The sequence below is a fragment of the Dermochelys coriacea genome, chromosome 1, assembly GCF_009764565.3.
Source record: "Dermochelys coriacea isolate rDerCor1 chromosome 1, rDerCor1.pri.v4, whole genome shotgun sequence".
NCBI classification, from domain to species: Eukaryota; Metazoa; Chordata; order Testudines; family Dermochelyidae; genus Dermochelys; species Dermochelys coriacea.
Genome location: NC_050068.2, coordinates 270,982,902 through 271,003,106, shown reverse-complemented (window position 1 = coordinate 271,003,106; position 20,205 = coordinate 270,982,902). Strand labels below are relative to the sequence as shown.

The following is a 20,205-nucleotide window of genomic DNA, read 5'->3' as shown; positions in this document are numbered from 1 at the left end:
GGGCTGCAGCTGTGTGCTAACTGGGCCGCAGGTTGAGAACTGCTGCCCTACAGACTTTTAATAGGAGAATATCTCAGTATTTCCAAAATGGGAAACGACCCCACTGAAGGAGTTAAGAACTGGCTGAAGTGACCTTGAAGGACAGGGATGTTTCAATGGCATACCAGTAATGTATGACATTGATCTGTCTCCTTCATTTTTGTAGTTTTATCATTGTTACTGGGACTATAAAGACACACTTGAATTGTGCTGGGACTCAAATGCCAAATCAATACTGCATCTCCACAGCAACTGAATCGCTATACTTCAAGCATCTGAAATGTAACTAATTCAATTTTATAAGTCAACAGAAATAAAAATGCCTTCGTTCCCCCTCCCAAGCAGTTACAATGGAACTGGCTCTTGCTCCAGAAGCCACTCCATTCTGAAAGATCCTGTACCATTACTACAAAATAAGGTTACAATTATTCTCCCAGTTCAGCAAGCTGATAGACTGAAGCCCTCAACTTCTATGCAATTTAATGCAGAAAGCTGCTGCCAAGCCATAAGTTTATGAAATCAGTAATAATTATCAATTAGAAACATAACATCAAATTATTGTATCAATATACTTTATTTTCTAGCTATCACTGAATTATTACTAAATGCTTAGGAAGAAAATTCCCCATGGACATGTTAATATGTCATTATACATTGTCAGGATTTTATGCTTTTACTGAAACATCTCCATTTAGCAACTTGCCTAAATGGACCACTTGTCTGATCTCCTCTGTGGAAATTCCTGTTTCCATCTAATAAAGTAGCTGTTAAATATTAGTCCAAATATAGGGACGATTAGGAGAGAAACAAAAGCCAGTAAACAAGAATCTAAGCATGAAGCATTTAAGGAGCCAAAAATTAAACAAGCCACTGCCTGTAAACTGCCTAGAATTAATGCTGGGTATTTATCAGTGACCTATGAAGATAACCTGGGCCCAATCCTGCAACCCTTATTTCAGGCAAGACTACCACTGAAGATTAATGGAAGCATTATCTGAATAAAGACTGAAGAGAACAACTTTCGAGGTAACATTACAGAGATGACCTTGCACTTCAGCTAATGGTCATGCGGCTGGGCACTGCTGGGCCCAACACAACTAGGACTGGGGGGATACTAGGGCCTGGCATCCCTAGTTGGTGGCAGAGGCAGTGCTGGGCCTGGCACCCCGGCTGGTGGCAGGCAGGACGGGGGCTGGGCCTGGCACCCTTGATTGGTGGCTGGAGGGAGAGAGAGGTGGGGCTGGGCCTGGCACCCCTGGCTGGTGGCGGGCAGGCATGCCTAGCTGGTGGTGGGACAGAGCTGCTGGGCCTGGCACCCTATGGCAGGGCAGGGGCAGGGGCTGGGCCTGGCACCCGTGACACCCCTAGGGGTGAGGTTGGGCCTGGCACCCCCAGCTGATGGTGGGCAGGGTTGGACTTGGCACACCCACTGGTGGCACCTGAGGGGGGGGGTTGGGCCTGGCCCCCCTGGGTGGGGGCGGGTGGGAGTGACGGGTAGGTCTGGGCCGGGCAGAACACCCCGCGGGAGGGAGGCTGGGACGCTGGCTGTTTGTATTTTGCCTATACACGGCTTCGGACTACATTTCCCAGCGTGCTTTGCGGGTGAGTCTACGTCACCGGAAATGTGCGTCGCGCCGCGTCCGGTCATCGTGAATAAGGCCTCGGGCCAGAACGTACTGACTGACCGTCTCTCCGTCGCATCTGTAGAGCCCCGCAGAGCAAGATGATGGCGCCGCTCTCCGGGCTGGGCCAGGTAACCGCTGCTCCCCCAGCGCTGCCGTTCCCAACCGGCCGGGCGCGGCCTGGCTCTGCGCTCCAGCGGCGCTGTGTGACCGGCGGGCTCGGCGGGGCCGTGGCTCACGGGTTGGGGGGAAGGGGGTGCAGAGGGATGGAAGGCGATGATGGGCTGTGGCGGGAGCCTGAACAGCGCGTGAGCGGCCAGAGACGTAACGTCACAATCTGCTCCTGCCGCCAAACCGAATTGTTGTTCGGCGGCTAATCAGCCTGCGAGCTGAGCATGCGCAGTAACGTCTGCTGTCGTCTCTGTTGCTCTTCCAGCCTGGTCCCTGCCGTTCACGGGGCTGGAAGGGGGAGGCGAGGGAGGGGCAGGGTCTGAGGCGCGGTCTGGGAGCCCCGGAGGGTCAAACAACTGTTCTGGTGGCTGTTTTGTGGCTTCCGGTTCCGAACGCGTTTGTTGGGTCTCTGGGGCGCTCTCCGGATCCTCGGGCTTCCGGGGGGCCGACCGACTCCGGAACACTGCGTGCGTAAGGCGCCCTTAGGGGATAACGGGCTTCGAAGGAGTAGCCAGCAGGGATTTGTCAAGAGCAAATCATGCCAACCAACCGAATCACCACCTTTGTCCGGGTGAAGCATTAGACCTGATGAGTTCATTGCATTAAGGCTTTCGAGCGTCCCCATACGATCGTCTCATAAGCAAACTAACAACTTGTTAGCGGCCTGCGTGAAACTAGTGTAAGGTGACCGAAATGAAGTGAGCTGTAGCTCACGAAAGCTTATGCTCTAATAAATTTGTTAGTCTCTAAGGTGCCACAAGTACTCCTTTTCTTTTTGAGAATACAGACTAACACGGCTGCTACTCTGAAACTAGTGTAAGGTGGGTGCACAGGTGGTTGAAAGATCATACTCAGAGTTGCTATGAATGGTTCATTGTCAGAGTACATGGGCATATCTAATGGAGTCCTGCAGCGCTCAGTTCTGGGTCCTGTACTAGTCAATGTTTTCATTTAATGAAATGGAGAAGGAAGTGGAGAGTGTGCTCATACAATTTGTGGATGATGCCAAGCTGGGCAGGAGTGATGAGCGTTTTGGTGGACAGGATTAGAATTCAAAGTGAGCTTGGCAAATTACAGAATTAGTCTAAAATCAAGCAGATGAAATTCAATAGAGATAAGTACAAAGTACTGCATTTAGGAAGGAAACCTCAAATGCACAGCTACAAACTGAGGAATAACCGGTTAAATTGTAGTACTGCTGAAGAGGATGTGGGGATTATAGTGGATCAGGAATTGAATATGCATCAACAAGGTGATGCCTTTGTGGAAAAAGGTTAATAACTTTTTGTGGTGTATTAACAAGGGTGTCTTATATAAGATGCAGGAGATAATTGTCCCACTCTACTCAGCCCTGATGAGACCCCAGCTGGAGTATTGTGTCCGCTTCTGGGCGCCATACTTCAGGAAAGATGTGGATAAATTGGAGAGAGCCCAGAGGAGAGAAACAAAAATGATAAAACGTTTAGAAAACTTGACCTCTGAGGAAAGGCTAAAAAAACTGGGCATGTTTAGTCTTGAGGAAAAAAGACTGCAAGGGGACCGTAATCCTTTATATTGGTTGGATGGAGTCCTAGTGCTGACCTTAACTAGTTTGTCTTTTGGTGAAACTGAAGTGCCTTGTGTCCATTATGTTTTTACAGTGGGATAGCGAATACACGTTAGTTACTCCATGGTAAAAACACACACTGTCTTAGCATATGGGACAGACTATAATGCTGACTCATATATTAGATGCACCATTATTGTTCATGGCTTTGCAACTCTCATGCTGATTGTGTGGTTAATACTGCATCAGAAGCATTTGCATCTGATTGTCTGCAGCATCCCCCCCGCCCCCCATTTGTATGGGAGTCATGGAAAACCAGAAAGAAAAGGAGTACTTGTGGCACCTTAGAGACTAACATTTATTAGAGCATAAGCTTTCGTGAGCTACAACTCACTTCATCGGTAGCTCACGAAAGCTTATGCTCTAATAAATTTGTTAGTCTGTATTCGCAAAAAGAAAAGGAGTACTTGTGGCACCTTAGAGACTAACACGGGTGCTACTCTGAAACCTATGGAAAACCAGTTAAAGCATTTTAATGTAAAGGAATTAATAGTGGCTCTTCCTCCCTCAAATTCCCTTCCCTTACTAAGGGCTTGTCTATATGGACACAATAGAGGTGTGAAGTTAATGCACATCGATTACAGCTCTTTAAATCACTGTATGGATGCTCTTGTTCATAAGTAAAGTCACCTTAATTTTGATGACAGAGCAATCTAGAAGATTACAGGAGTCTTTACCCAAAACACGATATATTAATCATCCATCCTTTGATCGGTCTTGACCATTTCTAAAGGCTTTTATAGTTCCAGTGTAAATTAGTTTTGTTTTTTATTTGAAGTCCAAAGAGAAGGAGGGAAACGATGGAGCTTAATTTTTCTGAGTACAGCTCTTTGTAAAAAGCCTTTACAGTATTTCACAGGTATCTGTTTTGTGCTGACAAAAAGTTTCACTACATGGTTCAAAGTTAATTTAAAGTGACTGTGCTCCTTCTCTGCGCTATGGGCTGTTCAGGACAATGAAGGCCTGGCAGTATCATGGTAGATCCTGCCAGGCATGCAGAGGTTGTTGGCACTCCCCTGTATAAGCAATGCACACGAAGTGATGGCACTCTTGTCCCAGAAGAATTAACCAATTCATCTACAGTTTAATGCTTTAAACTGTAAAGATTCCTTTTGGTTCTCAGCCCACACATGATGTAAACCTTATCTTTATTAACTATGTGCTCCCAGGAAGATTTAACTTACAAACACAGCATTATCTTACATCTTTCTTACATTATGATGGTAATATTAATGAGTCCTTAGTGCGATACCCACAAACATGCAAGAACACAGTCTGCATAGGCTACAACAAAAATATTTTCAGCTCACTACACATTGTGATGTTATGTCTTAGCACATTTGAAAAGTGCAGAGCAGATGTCCTGATCCAGAAATGGGGTGTGGCAGTTACTAGACATACTCTGCATTTGTTTCTCATGAAGTTGCATAGGATGTCTTTCATTATAGGCAAGCTACCTGGCAAGTCATTGCCTCTTTACACACCTGATTGGCATAGCTATTAGGACTTAAGGGGAAATGTTTTAAATATATCTGTTTGACAGCAGTGCCAGATGCTATACATGTCTGCTGTGGGGGTGGTTTTGCTGACAACACTAATTCTGAAGTGTTCTGAACAGGATGCTGATCTTACCAAGATCTGAAGAAGCCAGGCCCATATACTGTATATTATAACCACATTAGAGAGACTGAAGCCTAGATTCACAGAGATACTTAAAAGCCCAAGTCCAAGTTTTATGTTGCTAAAACTTCCAATGAACCTTGTAGGTGCCTAAACTTACTCAGTGCCTACATTTCCAGGATAAAAGTTCCCAAGTCATCTAACTTCCTGCCTTTGAGCATGTGCAGTGCTTCCTTACTCTAAGCATCCAGACGCCTATCTCCTGCTTAAGCTGCAGGGCAGTTCATGAAGGGAAGATAAAAATTTGTCCACATAAGTCAAGTGCTGGGCCTGATCTGGTAGGTGTGTTTAGAGGCTGCTTACTAGAGTGGGTCCCATTCAAAATCTGGCTTAGGAGGTGGTGGTATCCACCGTATAACTTCTAGCACAGTGGGTAGAACACTCACCATAGGCGGCTCCTCCTGCAAAGCTTCTGGTGTTAGTGCACCAGTGCTCACTCACCCCTCCTTGGCAGTGCAGATAAATCTCTCTTCCCCTCCTCTGCAGGGAGCAGCCAGGGCTGGGTGAAATCAACCACCAGAAATCTCCCCCCAACTGCAGGAAGCTCTACACTGTTGCGGGGAGGTCTGCATGAAGCGGGGGTCAGGATCAGTGAGGTGGTGAGGCTTGGCAGGGAGGGGTTAGGTGCAGGGAGGTTGGGCAGATGGGGGGAGCAGCATTGCATACAGTGATCCCTTCCCGGCCCCATTGCTCCTCAGTTCCCCTGTCTGCCTGATTCTTCCCCCCCCTGCACCTCCAACCCCCTCCCTGTTGAGCCTCATTCCCCCCCTGCACCCAGAACCCTCCCACCAAGCCACCCCACTGAGCCTGACCTCCTGAATCAGAAGCCTCTGGCACCAGACCTCTCTGCAGCCAGAATCCCTGCACCCCGCTCACCCCCCGAGCCTCACTCTCTGCATTGGGAGCCCCACTGAACTCCAACCAGCTGTACCCTGACCCCTACCCCACCAAGCCCCACTCCCCCAGCACCCAAACCACCTGAGCCCCCACACCTCCCCCCTGGCTGAGCCCTGAGCCCCATTCCCCCTGCACCCAGAACCCCCCAACAAGCCTCTATGCATCCTGATCTCTCCCCCCCATATACGCGCGTGCACACACCTGGATCCCCCACTGAGCTGGCCACATCCAGCTTGGTTCTGTGTGGCACAATGTACTCGAGGGAATTCTACACCAAAAATTTAAAATTCTGTGCCTAAAAATTTTAAAGGTCTGCACAGTTTTATTTGTCAAAATAACAATATAATCGCACCATTTTCAATTATTTTGGTAATTAATTTCAAAATGCTGGTAAGCAAATAATTGAAAGTGGTGCGATTATATTGTGTTATTTTGCAGAATTTTATAATGTGCACAGAATTCCCTCAGGAGTACTAATTCTTAATTCATTACAAATATTTCCAGCACTTGAACAATATTTAAGGTGCTGTGCAAGTCATATTTTTCATAGATCTTGAATCTTTTATTAATAAACTAATCGTCATCCCTTTTGTCTCCTGAACAGTGATGAAACCTGCTCCTTCAGAAGTGTGCTCTGCAGTAAAAAGGATACCATTTATGTCCAGAATATTTCTGTCTCCTGTGAGCATGGCAGCAGTATTGAGAAGAGCTGTGTGGTCCAGAACCATGTGGATGCATTTAGCAACATTCAGTAGGCAGGCCTCAGTACAGAGTAAGAAATAGTGCTGATTTATAAAAATCCTATGTTTAGAAATTTTCTGGTTTTTGTTTTTTCCCCAAAGACTCTTCTTGCATTGATACTTACTTCTGAGCAAAATTTACAGTAACACAGGCAGGGAAGTGATCTTTTATATTTCACCTGCTTAAAGTTTGATATTTATGGAGTTGTGTGCTGTGTTAATAAGTCATGTTTCAACTTGGCTGCCCTTGAAGTTTCCAGTGTTGAACTTTAAAATAGACTAGCTCCATTAACCAAGCTTTAAAGAGCATTTTAACATTAGGAGGAATCTGAGATTTGAAAACTTGATTTCTCAGGCTCACGTTTACCTTCTCTTGAACTGAAAAAAATAATGCTGAGAGTCTAAGAAAATGTAATTCCTTGACATAAGCGGACAAGGAACAATAATATGTAATGTTGCCTGATTTTGCAATATTTCAGAATGGTTTTTGGGGAGGTGTTATTTGAGGGTAGCAATATGTGGAAGAAAACGTGCTGGGAATCTGGAGTTGTAGGCAGTGCCAAGATCACCGTATTTGTATCTCCATCTTGATATAAAATCAAAGATGAGCTATGTCGCTTCTTCTAAAATGTGACAGCAAAAGTTGGAAGAAAAACATTGTCAGTTTTACTGATTCTGGGTTTTCCGCTTCCAAAACTCCTTATTGTTTCCTGTGAATGTAATTCAGAGCTTGAAGTGTAGCGGTAATATCTCTCACCACACTGAAGCTTAAGTGTGAATGAACACCAGGCAGTGCCAACAAATGTAGAGTTTTGCCAGTAAAACTTGTTGTAGACTAGGCCTAGCTTTAGGTTTCTGTGCCTGTTCTTGTGAAATATGTGGAACGTAAGACACTTGTGTTGTATCTGCCATAAGCAATGGAGTATTTAACAATATCCACATTTGTAGTAAATAGTAAAATAATGGAACATTAGAAGAACTGTACCCAGACTAGTTATTTTTGTGATCCCTTTCAGATATCAGTAATGAGTTTGGAGTTCTTGAGCCTAATTTTTTTACATAGATAAGCATATCATCCTAACAAATCCCTGAAAAATATCAGTTTTAAAAAAAAAAAAAAACTCAGTTCAGGTTACTACTACACGTGCTACTTGATAAAATCATCCTCAAAGTGGAGATGCACTGAAACAAGTATTTTTTAAAAAAACCCAACCCACACCAGTGGAAGAGTACATCATAAGATAGCTGTAAAATTTACTTTACTACTCTGATCTGGCCAGAACCCAGAAACGATGCATGAGCTCATGAATTACTGTTGAGCTAAAACCCCATACAGTTTTGGGGAAAAGTGAAGATGCTGCAATTCCATGAAACATGAAAGCATTTTTGGAATTGGATGTCATGGATAAGTCTTTGTATTCATAATTTCCTCATTCTATGTATCTATTAGCCTGGCAAAGCAAGGTTTTACATAACTTCCTGGCATTTCTATTTGTCTGTATGTAATGTGATAGTTTTTGAACACTGCATCTGATCAATTCTAACATTTCAGGGAATGTTCTAGGCATCAGTGGGCAGAATTGTATTGATTTTGGTGAAAATCTGAAAACTAGGACAGCCAGCTTTACAGGAAAATCAGACTGCCTAGTACTGCAGGCAGAGGGATCTCTGCGGTGCCTCCTGCTGTGGCATATCAGAGGCAGTATCTTAACTTGCATGGGGAGATGGTCTAGCCTTGAGTATAAGAAAAGTAAGGGTTTTAGAGGAAGGAGTTTTGGGTGTCGGGGAGAAACAGACATGGAGCAGGGAGGAGTTGGGTTGGAGAAAGCAGCAGGTATTGGGTTGGCAGGGGAGAGCAGGGACCTGGGGGTTGAGAGGCAGGGGGTTGGGAGTTGTAGTGGTGAAGAAGCAGGGACCAGGAATGGGGGAAGCAGAGATGGACAAATCAGGGCCCAGAAGTGTGGGGGCAGGGGAGAGACTGTCTATAACAAACCCTAGGGTTTCAGCTCCACCTCTGCAAAAATTGCCTGGAAGGAGAAAGGCAGGCCCTGTGTTTGGGGGAACCGATTCCCAGCAAGGGGTCAACCTCTGGGATCAGGTGAGAAGACAATGGAGGCATAGGCTGAGTAACTAGAGGGTAAAGGGCAAGGCAGCTCTGTGAGCAGGGGCTGGGGAATGTAACCCCCATCTCCCCAGTCCCTATTCCTGCCTCCCTCATGGTTCCCGTCATAGTTCCCATACACACGCTCACAACAGGAAGTGGCTTAAGATGGGACTTTCTGTAATTGAGTGCAAGTTTGGCCTACAGAAGCAACAAAGTAATGCAACCTTCTAGTATAGCAATGTTATTTCATTGTGTAAGGTTTCAGAGTAGCAGCCGGGTTAGTCTGTATTTGCAAAAAGAAAAGGAGTACCGGTGGCACCTTAGAGACTAACAAATTTATTAGAGCATAAGCTTTCGTGAGCTACAGCTCACTTCATCCGATGAAGTGAGCTGTAGCTCACGAAAGCTTATGCTCTAATAAATTTGTTAGTCTCTAAGGTGCCACCGGTACTCCTTTTCTTTCATTGTGTAAAACTTACTTTAGGAGTAGTGTGCTTGTCCGGTATGGTATGGGTTTTTTTGCAGCTTCTTAGAAATAGTACCTGGATAACACTGGGATAGCACCCAGATACTGGGCCAGTTGCAGTTTTAGAAATATATATTCTAATAGGATTGAAATATTGGCATAATATTCCAGACACTTTCTAAATGGATTGGTTAAACTTAAACTAAACGTGCATTTCTGGTTGAGCTCACTCATGTTTGAGATAACAGAATGCAGGTGTAAAGTTATTTCTGCTGTAGCTTCATTTGTTCTCATTGGTATTTTTTCTCATCTTTGCAGATGGAGCAGTGCATTGTGCTCGCCATAAGTCTACATATTCAGTCCTTCCAGAAGATTATAACTGGTACACACTTAAATCTATTTTGACCCACTGTGGACTTGATTTGACCCATAGCTTCAGGGATACATATTGGAGTAATTGCCCTACCTGCTGTTTTCTTTATGCCAATTATTCCTTTTGCAAGTTTTGGATTGATCTAGCCATTTTCTGAAGAAGAGCCTTGTTCCTAGACATAAGGCTTGTAAAACTAATGTTCCAAATGTGAATCAAGTGAAAAATCAATGCAGTGTTGTCTTCCTGAATCTATAGACAAAGAGCTGTCGTGCCTCTGCTGATACTCATAGGTTTATCAAGAAGCCCGGTGAAATTAAAGAGCATGGCTGCTTTTCAGTACTTAGACAAAAATCATGGCACTTTCATGCAGCTGCTTGGGAAAGTTGAGTAGCAACATAATCTGTTACTGGAGTTCTTTACTGAGTAAAAATCTAAAAAAGGTGGAGAAGGGAGGGTAGAATAGTGTAGACCCTCTCACCTCAGACGCTAACAGGCTCTCCAGGGAAGATGAGATAAGCCTCATCTCTTCCAGCAGAATGAGTTTGGTGGAGCTTCACATTTATCATGTTTACTAGGTAGAAGCTGACCGGTAGGGCCTAGCACTTGGTAGAAATCCCAGCTCCCTTTCCTGCCCAGTGGATTAGAGGTGCTGGACGCTTCTGTAGGGCATTGGCCCTGAAATTTATTGAGAGGGGTTAGTTGTCATGGTCTTTTGCGTTTCTAGGTATCTTGTAGACATTAAGCGTAGTTTTCAAATATTTTCAAAAAACCAAACTATGCAAAATACTCTGAGGAAACTATCTGGAAATCTTATGTACTTAACCTTGGTACTGGGTACAATTTTCAAAGATGTCTAAGGGCCTCAGGAGTCTAAGTCTCATTGAAAGTCTGTGGTTCTTAAGCTGCTAAACCACATAGTAAGATTTTCGAGATTTTCGAACTTCAGACAGCAGACAACTTGTGCACAGAATACCCTAGCCTTTCCACCGGTTTCTTGGTCAGCCAATCTGACTCATGTCTCTTCCAGAGTGCTCTCACCTGAGCAAGAGGGTGGACTTTATAGGAATACGGGGATACACTGATCTATATAATTTTTTCATCTTTTATAGTAAAGTGGAACTTTCCATGACATCAGATGGAAGGACAATTGTCTGCTACCATCCTTCAGTTGAAATTCCATATGAGCACACAAAGGTATATACAGATTGCACAACTATGTTTCCTGTTTGCTTGAAAGCACAGACAATCTTTAATTTGGCCAATAACGTTCTTTTGAGCTATCCCTTTTTTTAGCTCTTATCCAGTGTACCCATACACTTTGTAACAGCCAGAATGTTGTGATATAATTTTATAATGAATTTGGCTACGATCTAGAGGTAGTTGAGACTGTTAGTGGGAGCAGGGAAAATATACCATGAAGATGGGTGCAGTATATGAATCTGAATAGAACAGATCTGGGTTCTCCTCCTGACTGCCACTCATTCCTGTGTGGTCTTAGACCAGTCAGTTCATGTCTCTGTGCTGTAGTTCCACAGGAGAGATTCACCTGCAGGAGATGCAAATAGATTCCCATGTAGGCATGGGAGATGGAATTCTGGGAAAGATTGTAACCAGAGTAGGACAGGCAGAGTGGATTGATTTAAATCAAAGCAAATCTGGCAGTCTATGGGATCTTAACCTGTCTCTAAAACCTTAGATTGAGAAATTAATTTTCTTTTCATCATTTGTGCCCTTTGTATTCTTTGCACTTATTCAGATTGGATAAGATAAAACAGACTAGATAGTTTCACTTTCTAATTCTTATGTATTAGTAAAATACTACAATGATTGGATTGCAAACAGTTCAGAGCAGTGTTTAAAATCTTTGAGTTAAAGAATACTAAAAATTTACTAAAGTAATGTGCTCATTACTGATGATTTTGTAGCCCATACCTCGACCAGATCCAGTGGATAACAAAGAAGAAACATATGATCAAGTGCTGAAATCCAGATTGGAAGTAAAGGAGCTAAATAGCAAAGGTCCTACATTTGAGGAGCTCAGCAAAATGTTTTATACAACAAAACATCGCTGGTACCCTGTGGGACAGTAAGTGTCTTTTCTGAAGTATTTGTTCTTTGTGGGGGTTGAAAAGAGGAATAAATAACATGGGCTAAATTCACCCCTACTGTAACTCATTAGGTATGACCTAGTAATGTTAGCATCAGACTGTTAAATTTAAGTGTTATGTAAAATACTTGCGTAGGGATAAATTCCTTAAGGAATTTTCACTGGAGATACTGTCTTAGAATCTCCCCAAAAAGAGTATTGTAATGTCAAGGGAGATTTCTTCATTTGATTAGATGATTATTCTCATTCTTCGTTAATGTCTCACTTTAAACCAATTAATTATGTAAAGTACCTTTGACCAAGAACATCAGTTTCTGCCTAAAGAAAAGGAGTACTTGTGGCACCTTAGAGACTAACAAATTTATTAGAGCATAAGCTTTCGTGAGCTACAGCTCAGTAGCTCACGAAAGCTTATGCTCTAATAAATGTGTTAGTCTCTAAGGTGCCACAAGTACTCCTTTTCTTTTTGCGAATACAGACTAACACGGCTGCTACTCTGAAACCTGAGTTTCTGCCTAGTATCTCTGTAGATTAGACCCGCTCTGAGCAGTGTTAGCTGACATGGTGCTTACCGGTGGTCGTCTACACTAGAGCTTCCACCATGCTGAACAGTGGAATTACACCAATTAGCAGTGGTGATAAGCTTGTTAATATGTCCGTAGTGTAGACAAGACCTTAGTTACTGACCTCAGTTTTCCCACTTTGGTCAAATTTTCTCTTCAGAGACTTAGCCCTTAGGAAATAAAGTACTCAGCATTATCTACCCCTTTTGAACACTTACCTTCTCCAGTGATAACTTTCTAGAATCCTTCCCAGTACTAATTGCTTTTAGTCTTAAGTTACTGTGAAAAACACTGGATGCTCCTTGTTTGAAAGGACCTGTGATAGGGAAACAGTGTCAGCTCTATTTGCAGTCTCTTAAAAGGTAAGATTTGTGAGGAGGAAGCACTCCTGATCAAGGTACTTCCACTTTAAGCACTAATGTTCAGCTGTGCCAGTGGAAACAAAGCCTGTTTTAGAGTAGTAGCTGTTAATCTGTATTCAAAGAAAAAAATACTTGTGGCATCTTAGACTAACATTTCTCTCCAACGAGAGACTGCTGAATTGGAATTTGCAAACTGGATACAATTAACTTAGGCTTGAATAGAGACTGGGAATGGATGAGTCATTACACAAAGTAAAACTATTTCCCCATGGTATTTCTCCCCCCCACCCCACCCCCCACCGTTCCTCTGATATTCTTGTTAACGGCTGGAATTAGCCTACCTTGCTTGTCACCATGAAAGGTTTTCCTCCTTTTTCCCCCCCCCTGCTGCTGGTGATGGCTTATCTTAAGTGATCACTCTCCTTACAGTTTTCAGAGTAGCAGCCGTGTTAGTCTGTATTCGCAAAAAGAAAAGGAGTACTTGTGGCACCTTAGAGACTAACAAATTTAAGGTGCCACAAGTACTCCTTTTCTTTCTCCTTACAGTGTGTATGATAAACCCATTGTTTCATGTTCTCTGTGTGTGTGTGTGTGTGTGTGTATATAAATCTCTCCTCTGTTTTTTCCACCAAATGCATCCGATGAAGTGAGCTGTAGCTCACGAAAGCTTATGCTCTAATAAATTAGTCTAAGGTGCCACAAGTACTCTTCTTTTTGCGAATACAGACTAACACGGCTGCTACTCTAACATTTGTGAGCATAAGCTTTCGTGAGCTACAGCTCACTTCATCTGATGCATTTAGTGGAAAATAGTGGGGAGATTTTTTACACACACAAACAATGGGTGTTACCATACACACTGTAAGGAGAGTGATCACTTAAGATGAGCTATTACCAGCAGGTGGGGAGGAAGAAAACTTGTGGTGATAATCAAGGTGGGCCATTTCCAGCAGTTGACAAGAACGTCTGAGGAACAGTGGGGAAAGTTTTACTTTGTGCAATTTCCCCATGTTTCCCCACCGTTCCTCAGATGTTCTTGTCAACTGCTGGAAATGGCCCACCTTGATTATCACCACAAAAGGTTTTCTTCCTCTTCCCCCCCCCTCCCCCCACCTGCTGGTAATAGCTCATCAAGTGATCACTCTCCTTAGTGTGTATGGTAACACCCAGTTTCATTGTGTGTGTGTGTGTGTGTGTGTGTGTAAGTCTCCCCACTGTATCTTCCACTGAATGCATCTGATGAAGTGAGCTGTAGCTCACGAAAGCTTATGCTCAAATTTGTTAGTCTAAGGTGCCACAAGTACTCCTTTTTTGCAAAAGCCTGTTTTAGTCTGTCATGAGTCCTTTCTAAAGTGGCTTCATAACACTTTAAGTTAGCTGAAGTTAACAGAGCACTGAAGAGCTGAATTATTCCCTGAATGATTGCAATTATATAAGAGCATGTGGGACTAGATGAGGAACTTGTAGAAACTTGTTCCAGTTAAACTTTTCACAATAAGCAACAAAATTGTTTCCTTGTATATGAAATTGGGTATCTTCTGATCTAGTGTAGTGTTTAGTTGAAAGGACACTCTCCACTTGAATTTTTAGTTAAATTGCCTATTTAAAGATACCAGTTAGGCCATACTTTTTTTAAAGCTTTTAGAAAGTGGGAGGGAGTCATTGGTGGAGTCATGAGGAGATCCTGATGAAGGAGCAGGTCACTTTTCCTTGATGTTTGAGGACCCTTTTTAAGCAAGGGAGAAGCTGACCATCTAGTGAAATGAATTTTATCCAAAATGCTGTCAAGTGCCTAGAGTAAATAAGCTTGGAAAAACTGAGGTTTCATTTGCCAATTGCTTTAAATCTTGGTGGTGGTTCTAACTAAAGTAGATACAAAATTCAGCTGTGAATTTTCAAGTTGGTTGTATTGGGTACTTGTTCATGCAGCAGTAGATGGGGCAATGTTATTTATGTAGGTAATGCCTTGTGAACAGGAGAAAAGTGTTAATCTTTTGTATATCTTTTTAAAGCTCTAATACATAGGCTGTAGACTACTGGTTACAAACAAATCCTGCCAGGAAAATCCAAGATGACATACCAAATCATCATCACTGCAATTTTTTTCTTCCAGGTATCACAGAAGACGCAAGAAACTCAATCCTCCTAAAGACAGATGATTACAGTAATTTGTGTGTCTGCTCTGTCATCAACTATACTGGAAATAAAAGTTTTACTGATCAATTCTGCATTGTCTTTTTTCCATAAATAAAACCTTATTCTAAGTTCTTGTATGGGGAGGAACAGAAAATCAGGATGGAAAGTTCCAGCAATAGAGCTGAATGCCTCAGGCTTCCTAGAAGACTGAAATTAAATAAGTGAAACATAGATGACCTTTAAGATTGAGATGAAAAGAATATTAGGCTCCTACTGCTGTTAGTTGCAAGTAATTAATTGCTTCCAGGTACTATCTTAAAGTGTCTAAAATTATCTTACTGAAACTGGCTAGCTCTAGTTCCAGCTTAGTTTAAAGGTATAATTCATTTTTACAGACTGCCTGGTGCTCCCAAATATAGCTAACATTCAGTAAGGTTGTCAGATACATGTGACTGTATGGTTGTAGCTGTGTGGAGGAAGGGATGTCTGCCATGGCAGGGTAGTCAGACTATACCAGAGCCTTCCAACCTGTCATAGGATGGCTTGGCCCTTAAGCACTTTTTCGTACAGTCTCTAAAGTTCAGAAGATTGATGTTTATATCCTACATGTCCTAGTTGAAGTTTGCCTCATGTAGGTAGTCAGGACAGTAGAAAATAGGGTTTGACTACAGGCAATTTCAGCTAATAGATTAATGCTACAGAGGGCAAGCTTAGCTGCCTTTTGGACCCTGGAAGGCTGAAAGCCTGGCAAATACTCCATTTTATGGGAAGAGGCAGAGGACTGAAACCAGCCCCATTGAATCTGTTTAAGTGACTTCTGCTGTATGGCAAAATATAAATGCTTGTTGCTGTATTTGACATTACTTCTGAACACTTCAGTGTAACTGAAGCTCAGTTCCAGGCCAACATCTAAAATGTCTGTATAGTGTCTAGCAAAATGGGGCTGGGGCACTTGAGGTTGTTTGCTTTTTGTTTTTCTATGAAGCCTCCAGCAACCGTTACAGATTCTATTCCTGCATCATTGTCCTCAGTGCTTTTAAGGCCTGACCTACCTAGGTAAGAAACTGTCATGGTTGCTGGATATTAGATGGGTACTAAGTGCAATTCAGAGAGGAAAAAACTGATACAGAGCACACCATCTGCTCAAGTATTTTTATATTAAATGCTCTACAACAGCAGCCACCTCTCAATAATATAAGGAGATTCTTTGGATCTCTTATGCCTACTATTGTTTTAGACACCAGTCCTGTGTTAGGCAGTGCTAGCATGGATCCTTGTGTCTGGAGAGATCCAAGTGACTTTGGTGCAGGATCAGGTCATTTTCTAGAGCAGCACCTAGATGCCCCAAACTAGGTCATAGCCAGCTGCTGTACAGTCACACAGCCCTGAAGAACTAAACCAAAATAGAAAGAGGGTTGGAACAAGCAGATACAAGAAGGCTAAGGTCAAACAGGTTAATGGTAGAGCCAGGAACAGAACTGTGGTCTGAGTCTGTCCATTGTCCTACCCACACAATTGCATTGCCTGTCATACTACCAAATCATAGATTCCAAGGCCAAAAGCAATCATGGTCATCTAGTCTCACTTCTAGTGTGTTACCTGTTCTTTTTCATAGACTGAGTACCACACAGGTTTAATCATCAGTTCATTTTGGTCACTGTTTCTGCAAACAAGTCCTATGGGGGGGGAGTAATAGTTACAAAGCATTTTTATTTCCATAGGAGAGGGGGAGTGGAAAAACTGGTCTGTCAATCTGTAAGGGTTAAACATCCTCTAAAGAGCTATGTACACTAAGGAGGTTGCTGTAAACAGTAATGGGATAATGGAGATATTACCAAAGAGAGCACAAGTGATGTGTGAAGTTGAAAGTTCCAGTACACAAGTTGGTAGCAAATAATTCAATTTTATTTAATTACATGACCATGAATGATTTTTGCATGACAATATATACTCCTGGAAAAGCTATACATAAAAGGTAATTCAATGTATTTAGAAGATAACCCATAAAATTTAAAAGCTTTATCCGAATCTGAATGCAAGTTGGCTTGATGAGCCAGCCCCCCAGACAGACATTCTTGCTAGCAGAGCATGAAGTGGTCACGCTACCCCCTGCTGCTGTGCAGTCAAGCTAGCTGCTTTAAAATTCTGAAATTGGCTGGTGACTTTTGGCAGGATATTGTACTTTAGTTATCCAGCATGCAAAAAAACAAAGCAAGCTACCATGAAAGAGGATTTGGTATGCCAGTGTAAAGGGTTATGTTGTCTGCTCCAGACATTAAATGACAATCAAGTTGAATGAGAGAGGATTTCTTCCCCCCTTACCTGCCAAAATGCTTATTTCCTATGAAATACCCATTAGAAATGCATAATGTCTAAAGTCCATGTTCATATCAGTTTACATTGCACAGGGATAGTGTTAGTGTGTAGTTTGGACCTGCAACTTTTGATCTTATGACTAAAGTATTGGGTGTATTGTCTTGCACATGGATTATGCCCCCAGATACTAAAGACTGTAGAGGAGACATTGTTAAAATGGGCCTGACATAGTGGGGGAGATTCGATGCCATTAACATGGTAATACTCTGCACTTCTGAATATATTGCCCCTACCTTTTCATGCTGTCTCTTACAAAGAAATACCGTGTCAAGTTTTCCCATGAGGAATAAGTCAGTCTTGATCTTAACCTGTTCCTGTTTGTTTTTTCCCCTGCAAATACTCAGTGATAGCATAATGCTGTCCTGCAAAATCCCCTGATGAGAACTTGCTATGTTTAGAATTGCCTTTTACCCTTCCAGTTGGCATTATTTCCTTCAGTAATTTTCCCCAAACCTATTAAATATTCAGAGTGTCCTAAGCATTACTACTACAACGATATGCTACAGAAAGCCCTAATAGAGAGATGGTTTAAAACTTCCATCAATCAATCATGGAGCCTAAACCTACCCCTCCTTGGCTTAATCCCAAAATTTAAAAAAAAAAAAAAAAAAAAAAAAAAAAAACACACCTCTGATCAAGTTCTTTAGATTTTCCATTTCCCCCTCCCTTCTCCACCTATACTTTTATGTTGCCCAATGCCTTTCTCCATTATAATGACAGTTTGCTTTACAGAAATCTCATGTTATATTACTTGCTACTCTTCCCCTTCTTTGCATCTTAAATTCAGTTAGTTTGTGGTCAAATATCTTCAACTAGAGTTAAAAATGTAGACATACCCCAAGACATCTGACATCTTCTCAGGCCACATATAGAGACTTGTGCTGGCAAACCTTGAGCTAGCGCAATTAAAATAGCTGTGGGCTTCAGAGCCCACACTCTAGCCCAAACTGCAATGTACACACTTTTGAGGCCACTACCTCAAGCCCTGCTAGCAGAAGTCTGTCTACCTAGCCTGGGTGGCTCATTCCCAGCTGCAGTGTAGACATATCCTTGAACATTTTTAGCCACCAAGACTTTAAATATTGAGATTAATAGCATTTCTTTCCTATTCAGTGATATTTGGAGTCTAAAACACATCCTTATTATGAAGTCCCCTCTGCTTTCTTTTCTTTGTATTAACCCATAGTCTTTGGTGGCATATGTGGTGTCAAAATTATCCATTCTGCTTTGTCTCATCTCCAGATTATCATCCTATACCAATATTCCAGTTGGATGCTCTAAAACCCAAATCAGTCAATGGTAGTTTTCTTTGATTCTCTTCCATGCTTTAAACAGCTGTGTAGAAACTAGAGGTTAGCAAGAGAGCTTTCTGGACTATTGTTTCAGCTCACTTGGACTTAGTTTTGATTTTTTTGTTTAATTGTAGCATCTAGGAGCCTTAGTCCTGAAGCAGGACTGCACTGTACAAACAGAACAAAGACTATCCCTGCCCCAAAGAGCTTACAATCTAAGTACAAGACAAGAGATGACAGGGGTACATACCCAACCAACTGGGTTTGAATGGTTTAGTTTTCACTTGAAACTAGTCAACCCAGGTCCATTTGAAGTCAGACCAGAATTACCAAAATCTTTTACGCATTTGGCTCTAGTTTTATGTTTGCAATAAAACCTGAAAGCAGGCACATTTCTCTGAGTTGTGAGTTTTGCTACAAGAGTTTTGTACAGTTCTAATAGACACTGTTTTGCATGCACATGTATCTGATGCTTTTTTAATGTTGCCTTTAAAAACCTGCCCCTATCTGTGGTCAGAGAGTTTGGTATACTGCCTCCTTCCAGCTTACTGTGGTCTTCATTTATTTCTGATTTAAAGCCCTCTATGCTTGCTACCCTATGACTGGGAAAGTTTGATTTCAGTCTAATACCAAAGAAAGCTTGTTCCCAGATTCATGTATAAATTTAAGTGGATTGAGTTCTTTATCTCCACGTGCAAGGAAGATTGTTTCATCTTAAACTGCCCAAACACACCTGAGACAGCACAGCAATGCATAAGAAGAGGTTTTCATTTGTCAAACCAGGCCTTCCCTTTCCTAGGTACAAATGATGCAATTCTGTAGATTACTAATAAAACCAGCAGAGGGCAGTCTTGTAAAAGAGCTCAATTAGATTAGTCTCAGAGCTGATCTAAAAGAATTGTATACTTGAATACTGTGAAAGGAGGGATGGTGGAAGTGCATGATTTATTTTAAACAGCTTTTTCTAAAGTAGACTCAGGGCTTTGAAATACTTGAGAAGAGAACTAACCCATCCATATGTATGCAGCAAGACTGGTATGCCTTGCATGTTGAGGATGGAGGGGTATGAAGGGGGCTGTGTTTGAATGGGAGTGAGGGTTCTTCTGTTGTGGGCGGAGTGGTGTTGATGGCTATGGCTAGTGTTTGCTAGTTTTAGCCGATTTGTTTTTTGTAATTTATGCCAAAGGTACTGGAGAGCCTTTTTATACCTTTATTTAAAAAAAAAGTAATCTAATAATCACTGTTACTTTGGAAAATGCACTAGGTAGGCAGGAATCAGCTAGAAGGAGGCGCTCTCATTCCCTGCACTAGAGAAAAGAGGATACTCACTTGATTTCTTTGCTGCCAGGAGTGGATCTGTGGCAAGCAAGCAAGTAGCTTGAAGTGTGTAGGAGGACACATGCACAAAAGAGAGGGACTTTGAGATGAGTAACACCCCTGATGCGGTTTGTAATGCAGTGACCCAGCCTTGGGAATGTCTTTCCCTTCTCCCACCAGCATGTAGTGAGTTCAGATAAATGAATTAAATATACATTACAATAAAAAGGCAAAGCAGACCTATTATCAGCCATTGCTGTAAAAGACTGCCCCAACTACAAAGATATAGAAGACCTTCCAATTCAGCCCTCCTCCTCAGGAAGGCTTGAATTAAAGAGGTTCTGGAGGATGTTT

At 42.4% G+C, this 20,205-nt stretch overlaps 1 protein-coding gene across 1 annotated transcript; it reads left to right on the top strand.

The window, feature by feature from the left end:
- The first annotated feature begins 1,635 nt into the window (after positions 1 to 1,635).
- MRPL42 (mitochondrial ribosomal protein L42) lies at positions 1,636 to 14,953 on the top strand. Its single transcript, XM_038388049.2, has 6 exons — positions 1,636 to 1,792; positions 6,620 to 6,787; positions 9,644 to 9,707; positions 10,808 to 10,892; positions 11,624 to 11,784; positions 14,844 to 14,953. Exons 2-6 carry the CDS (start codon positions 6,622 to 6,624, stop codon positions 14,887 to 14,889), a joined length of 522 nt encoding a protein of 173 aa, XP_038243977.1. The 5' UTR covers positions 1,636 to 1,792; positions 6,620 to 6,621; the 3' UTR covers positions 14,890 to 14,953.
- Positions 14,954 to 20,205: the final 5,252 nt, after the last annotated feature.